The 14,237-nt window shown below is 39.7% G+C and overlaps 1 protein-coding gene across 1 annotated transcript in view; it reads left to right on the forward strand.

Moving 5' to 3' along the window:
• The window catches only part of FBN2 (fibrillin 2), a 186,613-nt gene that overhangs the window by 24,162 nt on the left and 148,214 nt on the right, over window positions 1–14,237 (forward strand). The window contains exon 6 of the mRNA XM_063129462.1: window positions 13,236–13,433. Coding sequence (XP_062985532.1) covers window positions 13,236–13,433 — 198 coding nt within the window. The remainder of the gene's footprint in view (window positions 1–13,235; window positions 13,434–14,237) is intronic.

Genomic DNA, 14,237 nt, shown 5'->3' on the forward strand with positions numbered 1-14,237 from the left:
CAAGCCATGAGTTCTTGGTGTGACTTGCTTTTTTAAAAATAAGCTACCCTAAGGAAAACACTCCAGGTTTGGACAACACTGCAACCCACCATGGCTGGCTGCCCATAGTGGTTTGTCATGGTATGTGAACCCAGTCACTCTGGGTTATCTGAGGGTTGTTTTAGATTCAGACAACAGAGAAGCCTTATTCATAATGGTGGATGACACATACAGTGATGCCCTGAACATTATTTAACCCACGGTGGGCTGTCGTGTCATCCAAACCAGTTCATTGTCAAACTTGTACTTACTTATTTCAGCTAACATGGCTCTAATCTCTGCTGCTTGTGTAGTGAGAAACATTTTTAAACAACATATTTTGTAGAATAAACTTTCTTTTGTGCATTGTAGTAAGACAGTAGATGCTTAATGGCAAATAGTAAATCAATACTGGTAATTCTCCTGTTTTATAGCCAGATAGTTAAGCAACAGTTTTTAATTTTTAATTTTGTAACCAAAGTTTCCCCAGATTTCTTGGGTAAATTGGACTACTATCTGTGCAGTGTAATGTTCAGTGGGGCTTACTTCCTAGTAAATGTATTTAGGATTACAGTTTTAAATTAGTATTAGTCATGCTAATGACTAATATTAATGACTTAATATTAGTAATGCTAATATTTATGTTATTGTACTTTAAATACAGAGCTTTTATAATTCTGGAAATTAAGGTAATTTAAATTAGGTGTTTTCTCTGTAATGTAGAACACATGTAGCTTTCCTTCAGATTGGCCTCCCAAACTCAGTGGTATGATAAAGCGTGACTGCTTGTTCAGCTATCTGGGTTTCTAGCAGACTAATTTCCGGGCTGGAGACAGGAGACTGAGCAGTAACTAATCACTGGCATGATTACAGTATATTTAACTTGGAGATTTGCTGTTAGTATATAAGAAAGCATAACCTCTTTTGAACCCTCATAGCCACACTTTTCTATCTATCCTTTTGTATCCATTATTGGAAACTGTTATTGTGGGCAGCTCTGCTTCTTGACTTTGAAGATATAAACTCTGCTTCCTTATTTTGAAGAAAATCTAGAAGAATGTTCATTGTGAACTGCAAAATGTGTCTTTATATAAAATTTAAATTTCATTCAAATTATGAGAATTTCAGTTTTTATCAAAACTAATGAAAAGGAACACATATTATACCTTTTAAAACAACAACAGCAACTGCCTTGGGACCAAAGTTGAACGTTATCCTTTATTTATTCATTTAAATAAAACAATTGTGTCCCACTCATCATCCAACAGATTCCAAGGTCATGAGCAGCAAATATAAATAATACATTATTGAAATCATAAACACTGAAATGTATCATAAAGCTATAAAATTAACAATAAAATAAGTCAGCAGCTAAAAATGTACAGTAGGCTAAGTCATGTCTCATGTGAAAATGCCTGGGAAACTAAAAACATCTTAAACTGGTATTGAAAAATTGTAATTACTCTTTAGGAAGGGTACTCCACAACCAAAACCGCCCTCTCCTTTGCTGTCATATAGTGTATTTCTGATAAAGGAGGCATTTGTCACATGATCCATGTTCTGGGAACATAGCAGGTGGGGAGAGCATTCTGAAGGGGGAGTGTCATAGCAGAGTGGGCTGTTTCCTTATCACCATCTGCCTAACCAGTGAAGACAAGGGGTACATAGAGACGGGCCTCTAAAGATGTCCTTAATACAGTTTTATGAATGAAAGCTCTTCTTTAGTACCTCGATCTCAAGCTATTTTAAGATAAGCAACACATATTGAACTCTGCTTAGAAACAGACTGGCTACCAGTTCAGTTTCAAAACTGGTGAAATACGTTTCCATTGGACAGTACTGGTTAGGAATCTAACAGCTATATTTTGGACTTCTTCTTCTTCTTCTTCTTCTTCATCATCATCATCATCATTTATTTATTTATTTATTTATTGTATTTTTATACCTCCCAACAGCCGAAGCTCCCTAGGAGGTTCACAAAAACTAAAACCATTCAAAGTATAGTTTTGAAGTTTACATTTAAGTTTCTTACACATTTTCAAAGTCAATGTCACATGCAATGCATTGCAATTAGGAATGAACTTTGGGCAACTTTGGACAAGACCTCCTTTGCTTTGGATCAGAGGTGGAGTCTTGCTTCAGCTCTCTTCTCATTTACTATAATGAGGAAATCACCAAATGGTTATGGCCTATCTATCTACAATTGGATGAAATTTTGTATGCACCACAATAGCCCCTTCTAAGCCAATGAAGCCTACCAAATTTCAGACACATAGGCTTCATCTTGATGAGCACAGGAAGAAAGCGCATCGCTCTTATTCTCCGCACGATGATGAAATTGCCTCTGCTCCGTCAGTGTTCTACGGCAGAGCTAGCTGTCCCTATAACCTGGATTTTCAGTGCAGGGAAAAGCATACTTCTGGGTGGGGAAGGGGGCATGTGTGGGTAATAGCTCCCCCTCCCCCCATTATGACCATTGTTCTGAGAAGAAACAAAAATCCCAAGTTATCCAGGGCGTGATCTGAAGGGAGGATCTGTGCATTTGTGAAGAGAGCTTTTATCTTTTACTTTGCTGATGCACAGTTTTGCACCTCCAGTTTATAAAAATAGACATCTGCTGCATTCCCTGACAGTTTGCTGCAATGGGGTGAAATGGGTGGGTACTCTCCCTATGAGAGCACTCATGCCCCAATTTCACCCCATTTGATATAAATTGGCGTGAATTAATGCAGCATCACAGAAGTTAGTTAACAGGGGTCGCCATCCACCCCCAGGTTGACTCCGGAGCAAGGTCACATGGTGGAAGGGCTGTGGTGATCTCGCTTTGAAGAAAAGAGTTGGGTTAAGTTCCCAACTTTTTTTACCGCACAGCTTTGCTGAAAAGCCCTCAGTGGCTGTGAGTCTGCGGCTGTGTCATATAACTGACCCAGCACCACTGCGCAGTCACTTTGGGGCTTAGAAGACAGCCCCATAGATGCAGAGGGGCGGGGTTCTGCAAGGAGCCTTTAAAGTTTTTTTTTTAAAAGAAATCCACTTACTATTAAAAAAACTGGCAGAATTTGACAAAATTTGTAAGCACAATAGCCCCTTTTCAGAGGATAAAGACTGCCCAATTTCAGACAAGACAGATAGGTGCAGGGGTGGTGTTTTTTTGTTTTTTGTTTTTGTGCTAGGGGGAAGACAACTTTTGGCCCTCCAGATGTTTTGGTCTATAATTCATGGTCCCTCACTTTTGGCTATGCTGGCTGGGAAGTGTAGACCAAAACTTCTGGAGGGCCCCAAGTTGCCCACCTATGCTTTAAGGGCACAATCCATGTTTAGACAGAACAATAACAACAACAACAATACTATAGCTGGAACAGGGAGGTTTGAGCATATAACACGGATTCTGGCCCGCTTGGATTGGCTGCCTATACGTTTCCGAGCCGAATTCAAGGTGCTGGTTTTAACCTATAAAGCCCTACGTGGCTTGGGACCACAATACCTGATGGAACGCCTCTCCTGACATGAACTTACCCGTACACTGCACTCAACATCTAAGGTCCTCCTCCGAGTGCCTACTCCAAGGGAAGCTCGGAGGATGGCAACAAGGGAGAGGGCCTTTTCGGTGGTGGCCCCGACTGTGGAATGATCTCCCCGATGAGGCTCGCCTGGTGCCAACACTGTTATCTTTCAGGTGCCAGGTCAAGACTTTTCTCTTCTCCCAGGCATTTAACAGCATTTAACAACACTAAGTTTGTTTTTTAACAGCCCCCAAAACTGTTGTTTTATAAATGGATACTGTTGTTTTATACTGTTGTTTTTATGTTTCTGATGGTTTTTAAATTTTGTATACTTTTTAATGTTTACTGTTTTAACTTTTGTGAACTGCCCAGAGAGCTTCGGCTGTGGGGCGGTATATAAATGTAATAAATAAATAAATAAATAAATAGGTCCCAGCATTCCCCATCCAGCATGGCTGGCTGGCAAATGCTGGGAGTTGTAGGAGGGTGGGGTTGTTGTTTTTTTGCTCTCTTTATGTGGAAGAATTGATCTTGCCACTTCTGCCTCTTTCCCCAGAAACTGCCTTGGAGGCAACACAATGTTTGCCATGTTCTTGCTTTATCCTTGATGGAGTGGATAGCATGTTATTGAAATTTGAAAGTGTACACTATAACATTGTGTGGGTGTGTTTGTGTACCACAGTCACACACAACAAGGAACACAGACACAAGATCCGAAACATAGAAACTATACTATTATTCAAACACACACAAACCTATAAGCACTGAACTTAAATCAAATACAAGCAGGGCCAAAATGGGTGGAGAGGTTGGGGAGTAAAGGGATATGACACCTAATAAATAACTAGCACTCATAATAGACACAAACAAACAAGAGAAAGAATAAATAAGAATTAGGAGTGAGGGAAATGGATTTTAGGAAATAACTGGAATAAGTTGATAATACACAATCACCATCAACTCTACAACTCTTTCAGCATTGCTGCTTTTAGGAGAGTCAACTTGCCAAAGAGAACTGAAAACACTAGGAGAGCTTCTGATATGATACTTCAACATCTCTCCCAAAAGCATTGGAGAGACTGTATAAAGTTATTCCCTGGTTAGAAGTCCAGATGTCAGTTACAAAGCTGCACTTCTCCTCTTGCTGCCTCCATCCCCACTGCCTAACAGTTTCTTTTTTATGAAGAGCTTACAAAGAGAATTGTATCAATTGGCTAGGAAAAATCCTGCAAAACATTATTCTTAAGCTCCAGCAGAGGTGGCCCATCCATATAAGCGAACTAGTCGGTTGCCTCGGGCACCAAGTTAAGTGGGGAACCAAATTCGAGAAAAAAGATACAAAGTTGAAAAGATACAAATATAATGTGCAGAGGAAATATGACCAAGACTCTGGAAGTGAGCAAAGGACCAACTGGGGATGGTGGGGGCTAAGTCAGGCCACCTGGCTTTGGGACTTGGACCTCCTTCAGGCGACACAGGGTGTCCTTCTGCTCTGCTGCTGCTCCCAGTTTGAGGCAGGGAGTGAGAGGCTCTCCCCAGACCAGCCACTTCCTTTGCCCTTGGAGGGCACCTTGTTTGCCATGTTGCCCCGAAGATGCATCCAGCATCCTTCTTCCAGGGACCTCCCTTGGGTGTTGTGGATGGGGCTTCACCGAGCATATGGTTGCGCTCATCTCCTTTGTTGTTTTTATCAGATGCGGGGGAAGGAAAGTTGTCTCTTCATTAAATGGAAAAAAGGGGCAACATGTTTCCCAGTTTACTAAAAACTTCAGCTTAGATTTTCCCTTAGGATTTGGGGGTGGGGCACCGATTGCTTGGTTTCATCTAGGGTACCAGTTGCTGGCAGCTAGTCTAGGGCTGCCCTGTCTTGGGTCTGAATATTTCCATGGCGGCCTGCTTAAGTTTGGCTTCATCCAAAGTAGATTACAAAGTAATTGCAATAGTTTAATTTGTGATTACCAAAGAATTGATAACTCTGCACATAATTGAGAATAATGTTTGCTGGATATTGTTTTTCGGCAATTCTTGAAGGGTGGAGCAAAACAAAGAATCTGGGGATGGGGGGAAATTTTGAAGAAATTTCTCATGATGGTGGGGGGCAGAAGTTCCATTTACCTTATTAAGTAAGGTCAGTGGAATGGCTGTCTGGGGAATTTTGGGAGTTACTGCCTTTTTTCTGTCTAAACATATGTAGGATTGGTCCTTAAGTGTATGAGGTGGTCAAAGAGTCAATTACCCATTCCTTACCTTGAAAACTGCGACCACTTGCAGAAGCGTGCGTCTCTTCACAGATAGCCTTTCAATATCACAGTTGTTCCTGGAATGCTCACGTCACCATACAGTGTCAAGTGATCGCATGGGCATTCTAGGAAATGCTGCCAGTCTGAAAGCCTTTGAGAAAAGCCTGATGTGGCTTCAAGCATAAATGGAGGTTTTCTAAGTTTAAAGAGCTTTAGTGTCAGGGATCTCCCTTTGCCTTTGGACCTACGCATATGCGACCAGAATCAACTGCAACTGGTGTGCTTTAAGATGGAGGGCTCCTAAAGCTACCAATGAAAAGATATTGTGAAGTTCCATCTTTTCTTCAAGGGAGTGTGTGTGTGTGTGTGTGTGTGTGTAAACAAAAAGGGTGGAAGAAGTGGTGAGAAAACAGAGGAAGGTTACATGTGGAAGACGTCATAATCTGGACCTTATTTAGAATTCCATGAATGAGGCAGGGCGACTGTGTGTGTGCGCACACCCACACACCCACACACACCCCTAACCTGGAAGCACCTCTGTTCCCAGGGGCTTCTTGTGGACATGGAGGTTTCCACATCTTGTCCTCCACATGCATGAGTACTGAGAAGGATCATGTCTGTTCTTTGTTTGCTTTGGTTTAATTCCTCTCCTTATTTTTATGGCCATTACCTTTTTTCCCAGTTCAGATGTGGTTTGGCTGTCATTGCCGGTTTTATTCCATAGTTGCTGTGCCACCTGCGGTGATCCTGCTTGTCTGTTTGTACTAGCTGTGATCAGCTAGTACAATGGAAGCAGTACATGGAAAGTTGAGAAAGGCTTCCCACTAAACCAAAAAACATCTGAAAATAATAAAATGTAATAACGAGAGAGAAATTTTCCAGACTAAAAATCTAACATGCATAGGTTGACATGTATTGTTTTTACGGGAAAGAACTCTCTTCTGAACTGGAACTGACTGAAAGCCTGAAGTATTGCTATGGATTATCCTGCACGAACTCAATATTCCATTTGAATGTCCTGTTATTATTTACAAATTGTTTTATTAAAATAATACACTGTATGTTTCATTTTAATAATTACATTTAAACAACGTAGTATAGTTAGGGCTGCTATTTAGTGTGTAAGTGGGAGGTAAAACTTCACATAATTATTCTTCAGGAGCACCTTCATCACTAGGGAGCTCACTGATTCTACATGAAAAGCTACTTGTTGTTGCAAGCAATTAAATGGACCAATGTCCTTTTGCTTGAGGGTAAAGTTGAAGGAGCTGGGAGAGGACCCAGTAGCAATTCTGAAGTCAGAAACCTATTGACCAAATTCTTTCCAGGTCCCTCAAAGCTTCTAAAATTGACAGATTATGAACCTCCATTCAATACAAGCTACATGTGTGACAAAATGGAGGGGAATATGCATTCTCCCTTCACATACACTGACGCTGCAATCCTATACACACTTACCTGGGAGTAAATCTCACTGAACTCAATGGAACTTACTTCTGATTAGAAGTATAAGATTGTGTAGGATTGTGCTGTGAGATTGCAGTCATGTGCATGTTTACCTGGGAGCAAGCTGTACTGAACACAATGGAGTTAACCCTTTAAGAAAATGTCCATAGGATTGTGCTGTAACAATCACTGTATTGGATAGAGGAAGGATTTCTCCTGGCAGCCAGGAATGTTCATCTTATGGACTACAAGCTATATTAGCATTAGTATTATGGCAAGGATCTTTAGTTTGCTTCTAAAGTGCAACTCCATGGCAAGGTTATATCTGTGGACACGCCTGCCATTGTAGGAGGGAGATGACATCCACTGATTGTCCTTTCTCCTGGGGAACGCTCTGGAACCATGGTGGGTGCAGGGGAGAAGGAGTGTTGGTGAAAATTACTTTTCTCCTTCAGCCAATAGAATCCTCTCCAAGATCTCTGTTTCATCTGTGACTGGGAGAACTCCTGTTTAATGATCCTTCATTAAAATCTAAACTTACGCGTGTGGATGTATTTCCTTGTTATGGTTACTTTTTCTGTCATTTGAATAATACTTTAATCTGCATTTTTAATTTAATTTTTAAATTCAATAATGAATAAGAAACATATTGTCTGGAAGTTTGACTTTTATTTTAATAGAACCTGTTTCCAAATAATTGAGCTGAGTATCGTATCTTAAGGCTTTTCATACCTTTAGCAGGTTTGGATTTATTTTTATATGTATTATTTTAGTGCAATGTAAAGCCTGTAATTCATTTTCATGTTAAAATACATAACGTGAACCAGATAGATAAAAGAGAAACTAATATCAGTGATATTTAACAATCATTGTTTTTCAAATAGTATAATATGGTACTACTGATATTGCCAAAAGAGTAAATGATTTATTTTGTGAAATAATGTGCATATTCGTTTTGTTTTACAAGGTATTAATGAGGGATCATTAGTACTTTCAAAAACTTCCCGTGAAAATAATAGGACAGATAACAAAATCTTAGCAAAGCAATCCTATCTTAACTAAACAATTCAATTAGGTTCTTGTTTGTTTTTGCAACAGAACTGTTTTAGTTTGATGATTAATATTAGATAAGTATTGTAAAATATTGCTTACATTGCTAAAAAAAAGTCCAAATTCTTGTGGTTGCAATGGTCTGAGGTGGTGCCCATTAATTTTAGTACCAAATTTTGTACACAAGAGTTTATTCAACAAAAATAAGATCTCGTTTTTAAATTTACAGATGTTACTGACAAATCTAGAACTGTGGGCATATCAAAATAGTTTATGTTAAGCCTGTATGTACAGTATATATACTTATTTTCCTTTGGAAGATAAACTGATGCCATTTCTTGATATGACCTTCCTTTTTTGGTCAAATCCAGATTTGAAAATGAGAGAGATTGCCTGACCTGCTTAGTTTGAATAGTTTAATTTACATATGTAACTTAATTTGTATAAAATATACACGGAGATGATAGATGCCAGACTGCAAGATGTGTGACTAGAGCCTTGTGCAGACTTGGTACAATTTGGGTCTAGCCTATATGTGGTAGACATGCAGATGTATCTGCTCTGGCAAGTTCTGGCAAGCCCTATCTCTGAGCTTCCTAATATCTACTCATCAGGTTTCTCATTGGACTTGGGGTCTGTGCTTACAGTTTTTAATGCATACAATAATTCATTTATTTATTTTATTTAATTATTACATATTTCTACTGCCCAACAGCAGTAGAACTCTGGGCAGTTTACAACTAAAACCATAATATAACAATCCAGAATAAAACCAGAATAAGATACAGTCCAGGGAAGGCTAATCTTAAAAGGTATGTTTTTAGGAGGTGTTTAAAAGACATTACATTTTTGCCTCCCGAACCACACAAGTAAGGGTTTTCCAGAGGGTGGGTGCTACTACAGAGAAGGCCCACCATTGAGGTTCTTCATGTTGACATTATCTTCGTCTCGGACTGACGAGCAGGGCCTCCTCTGAAGATCGTATTCCCCCAGTGCTATTTTCTGGAACCGACCCCGCAACTAGGAGTCAAACCACTGTAGAACAGTTCCTCTAACTCCCAACTCACAAAGCCGGTCCAGGAGACGGCCGTGGTCAACTCTATTGAAAGCTGCTGAGAGATCCAGAAGAAGTAACAGTGTCGCACTCCTTCCCTCCCTCCCTCCCTCCCTCCCTCCCTCCCTCCCTCTCTCTCTCTTTCTCTCAGAAGAAGAAGAAGGTCATCCATCAGGACGACCAAGGCTGATAAGTGATATGCTGCTCAAATATGGGAAGTAGAGATTACCAGGTTGGGGCTATGAGTGTTACAAGCTATCCATTTAGTAGGCCCCATTCTGACTCATGGACATCAGATTGGTTCAGTCTGGCTCCCTAAAAGCACATGTACAGATCATGGCACAGGCTGTAGAATGGCATCTCTTTTGCAAAAACTTCGCTTTTTGCAAAAACCCTGCTTTGTTCAACCAAATTTAAGAATACTGTTCCAATTTGTAATTCAAGTTACGGTACATTCTTCTTCCTACAGTATTCTAGTGTTCTCTCTCTCTCTCTCTCTCTCTCTCTCTCTCTCTCTCTCTCTCTCTCTGTGTATCAGTTACCATATTTATCAAAATACATCACTGAGTATTTTTGGTTCCTGGTTGCCATAGGGTTCCATTCAGACTTGCTAGAAGCAGAACTCTGCTAAATGGACACTTCCGTGCATGGAAGCACCCCCTTCCCAGTATTCACCGGTTTTCCCTTCCCAATGGAGCCCTCTTGCCCACAGCCCTCTAGAACAGTATGGGAGCTGGCATTGGGGGCTCAGGAAGAATGGGAATTGGCAAATAATATCTTCCGCCTTTTTCCAGTGGGAGCCATAAATGGAAGGAGAGTCTCGATCCAAGCATTAACCATTTTCACTATGGCTTGATTTTTAAATTGTTCTTAAGTGCAACAATGTTGAAATAAATACAAAAAAATTAGGAATTAAGAAAAGTATTTGATATTTTGTTTATGAGACTTGCCTTATTCTGAATAACTCTGTTACCCATAGGTTAGCTATTTTTCCAAGACAAATAGCTACAGTCCTTATTTTTCTGCCAAAAGGTTAGTTATCATTTTCAGCCAGAACTCCTTATCCCCAGCTTACTGGATATCACCTTTAAAATGCTTTTTAGTTTTATCTGGCCTAAATGAGAACATGCTACCTAATGTCTTGTAAAATGTAAAGCCTCATAGCAACATCTGTTTTTGGCTGCAATGCATTACTTGGAAGAGAATACTTTTCCATTAATGACTATTAATATATTGGAGGAAAATGTTTAAGACTATTATTAATATATTTATTTGCTGTTTCTGTTCAGTTTGACATTTTGGATAGTGCCTTATGTGCCTGTAAGGTGATATATAAGGCTGGCACATAAAGGATAACAGCACATGCATATATTTTGAAGAAGTATATACAAATATAAAGTATGCATGCAGGAATACTAAAACAGAGTGTTGGGTAAAATGGTCCTATGATTGTTTCACCATGTATTTGATTCCTGATATTTTTTGTTACCGCTGCTAGAACTTGCTCAATAGTGGATTGGTAAAATAAAAGTGTGTTGAAAAATTGGGGCAGCGAAGCACAGCAACTTAATTATGTGCCTTTATGACTGACTATTAAAGTATTAGGTAAACCCATTGAGGGCAGAGTCTAATCTCTTTCATGTCTGCTCAATGTCATTGCTTGTTGTAGTTGCATTTATAGTCCTTGAATTCTAAAATTCCAGGCACTCACAGCATTTGTAAGTTAAAACTATAAACAAAACAAAAACTGAAGCATGCTACCAGGCACTGTTGCCCTAAGAAGTACCTGCAACACAATTTATGATGACACTCCTTTAAGTTTGACTGGAATTTTCCAGACAATTACTGACATCCAACCCACCCAAGTTCCATTGATCCTTGCTGGGACTTACATACCACCCCTTCACTCAGTTTGTTTGTTTATTGAAAAGTTTTGTGTGCCACCTTACCAAGATTTAAGGCAGCTCACGAAACCATATTTTTATGAGTTGCCTTAAATCTTGGGAAGATGGCACACAAATTTGGTTAAAAATGTGTGTGGAGAGGGTGGTAATGACATCCATTGTTTGCAATCTAATTTTGACCCTTTTAGTTCACCATAGCTGATATGAATGACATTTTAATTTTATTTTTCACTGCCCACAGGTGTGTGTGTGTGTGTGTGTAGCCCACGGAGAAGGTAGTGGGGTGGTGGGAGAAATGGACTACGCATGCCCCAAAGAAGCCCACCCCCCTGATTAAAAAGGTTAAGAAGAAACAAATTCTAAGAGTTGTTATCTAGTGGAATATTCAAGGTCAGCTCTGGAGCAGTTACATGTTGAACTCATCAGAACTATTTTGTAAAACTTCTTAGAACCACCTGCCATTTTGGTGGCCCTTATGTCTGGAAGCTTAGTATGCCATTGCTTGCCAAGCTGTATTTCATACTGACAAGATGAACTAGCTTCATTTAAACCTGGCCTGTAAATCTAGAACCCTAGACTAAAGTGGAATGCCAGCCATGTATTGTGGACTACAAGATCCTTACTCAATTACTTGTGTCTGTGCATATTGAACCTAATGCACTATCACTTTGGTATACTGCTACTTTTGCATATAAGAGATATAAGCTTGATCACTATTTAAATATTAAAATATGCACAGACAGTGAATGATTAAAGTGAATGATTAAAAATGCATTTTCTAAAGCAATGTCAAGTATGTCTATATGTAGACTAACAGAGATTAGTGGTACAAAAGCCCTATTTAGATGTACAATTGTGTGAGGGGGAGGCAGGGCCACCCTTCTGCACTCCATCCCCTCTGTTTTGATCCTGGTGACCTGGCGCCACCATTGTCTACCTGTGGCAGGTTCTGTGATTCCTCTCCAACTTGTTGATATTCTCCTGAAACAATTAAGTGTTCCAACCAAGATCTATATAATATTAGCTTCACTATCTGTACCTGCCATGTCTTGCTTACACTGTTTTTGTTTTTATGTCCTGTCTTGCAAGCGATTTGAACTTTAGGCAGCTGAATACATCAGTTAAACATAAGATGGCGGCTCATGGTTTTATCCACTGTAGGAGCAAGAAATTGAGGGGCAAGCTTGGTGTGTGTAATAAAGCCTTGATGGTCCTTTCTCTATTGGAAAGCACCCTTGGAATGGAACCTGCAAACTACTTTTCCCCACAGTTGCTTTTATTTTCACAAGGTTCCGTGCCCCACATTTTTTAAATAAACATGAGTTTCACACACATACTGCTTCTACCTTGTCAGTGTGTCAGATTCTGTGTGTGTGTGTGTGAGAGAGAGAGAGAGAGATAGAGAGAGACAGACAGACAGAGAGTTTCAAGGGAAAAATAACTGGTGGAGGGGAGAGTTAAGTGCTCCTTCCCTCCTATTCATTCCCTATTGCCAGCTGTCCCTCCTCAAGTTGCTTTGCATTGGAAGTTTTCTGCCAGGTTTTCACGTGGCAAAAATATAACATGAAGTTTGCCTCAGAAATACTGTTGAAAGACTGTTTGTTCCACACATTATTTTAGACTGTTATATTTTTTTCAGAGGAAAAACATGAAGTGTAGGTTAAAAGCAACAATGAAATTTTACACAAGCTGCATGACACCTGCACAGTCATTCATGCATGGTTACCATATGATAGAGATCTTTACTAATCCCTCCTCTTAATTGAAAATATAGGCAAGATACACTAAGAGTTCAAGGAATTTAAATCCCTAATGGGATATATGGAATTCATTCACTTTTCATTAAAAAAAAAGGCATGCCATGGCATCTTAGAGAATAACTGGCTTATTGTGGCTCAAGCTTGCATAGGGAATAGATTACTGCATCAGATATGTGAAGTAGACTGAAAAGTTGCTCTGTTTATTTACATGGGGGTGGAGGCACTCCCTAGGCATTAAAATGTTTCCTCTTAATTTTCAGATTATAGAACAGGCCCTTGTTTCACTCAGGTCAACAACCAGATGTGTCAAGGCCAACTGACGGGCATTGTTTGCACGAAGACTCTTTGTTGTGCAACCATTGGACGCGCATGGGGCCATCCTTGTGAGATGTGCCCTGCTCAGCCCCAGCCATGCCGCCGTGGTTTCATCCCCAACATACGAACTGGTGCATGTCAAGGTAAGATCTTTGGATTAAACTGGTTACTAAAATTAGAGGTTTGCCTACTGAAGAATAGCTCTGAACAAACCATTACATCCAGATGAATTCGTGTGTGTGTGTGTGTGTGTGTGTGTGTGTGTGTTGTTATTCTGTTTACTATAAAATATTTCTTTAATGTTTGATCAAATGTTTCTGTTAGTGTCAAGGTGTTTACTAGGCTCAATTGATGTAACCATGAAGCCAATGTGATTGGTAAAGATTTAATTCAGATGAAGGAGAAGAGCGGTCTTGTGCATTTCCTCATTAAGATACAGTTCCTCTTAGGGCAACAGCTACTTTTTCTCTTTTGTCTATATGGTATCTTTATTATTTATTTATTTATTTATTTATTTATATAGCGCCATCAATGTACATGGTGCTGTACAGTATTTAGTCCCAATTTGAACAATAAGATAGGAGTGAGTCAATGGTTCTCAAAGTGAGATATAACATTCTCTAGAGCGGTATCCCTAGAGTCTTCCTGATTTTTCCTATTATGTATCTTGATAGTCCTAGGAAGCAGAGGGCAGGTGAAGCAATGTGTTCTGCCAAATCCCAATCAGTACAATGTAATTCGTATTGCATATATTCCATGCCACATGTTTGTGCGTGGAGTGCTGCTGTATGTTGCAAACACACATGTGCAGCAATAGGCAGCAGCAAAGTACACACAAACACATTCAAGATTCATTAGCAGCATGCCACATACAACACACGTAGCAACACATTCTAGAATATGTGGACTAATAATTGAGAATAATACCTAAGCATGTGCATAAGTGG

This window comes from Elgaria multicarinata, chromosome 6 (genome assembly GCF_023053635.1).
Source record: "Elgaria multicarinata webbii isolate HBS135686 ecotype San Diego chromosome 6, rElgMul1.1.pri, whole genome shotgun sequence".
NCBI lineage: Eukaryota > Metazoa > Chordata > Lepidosauria > Squamata > Anguidae > Elgaria > Elgaria multicarinata.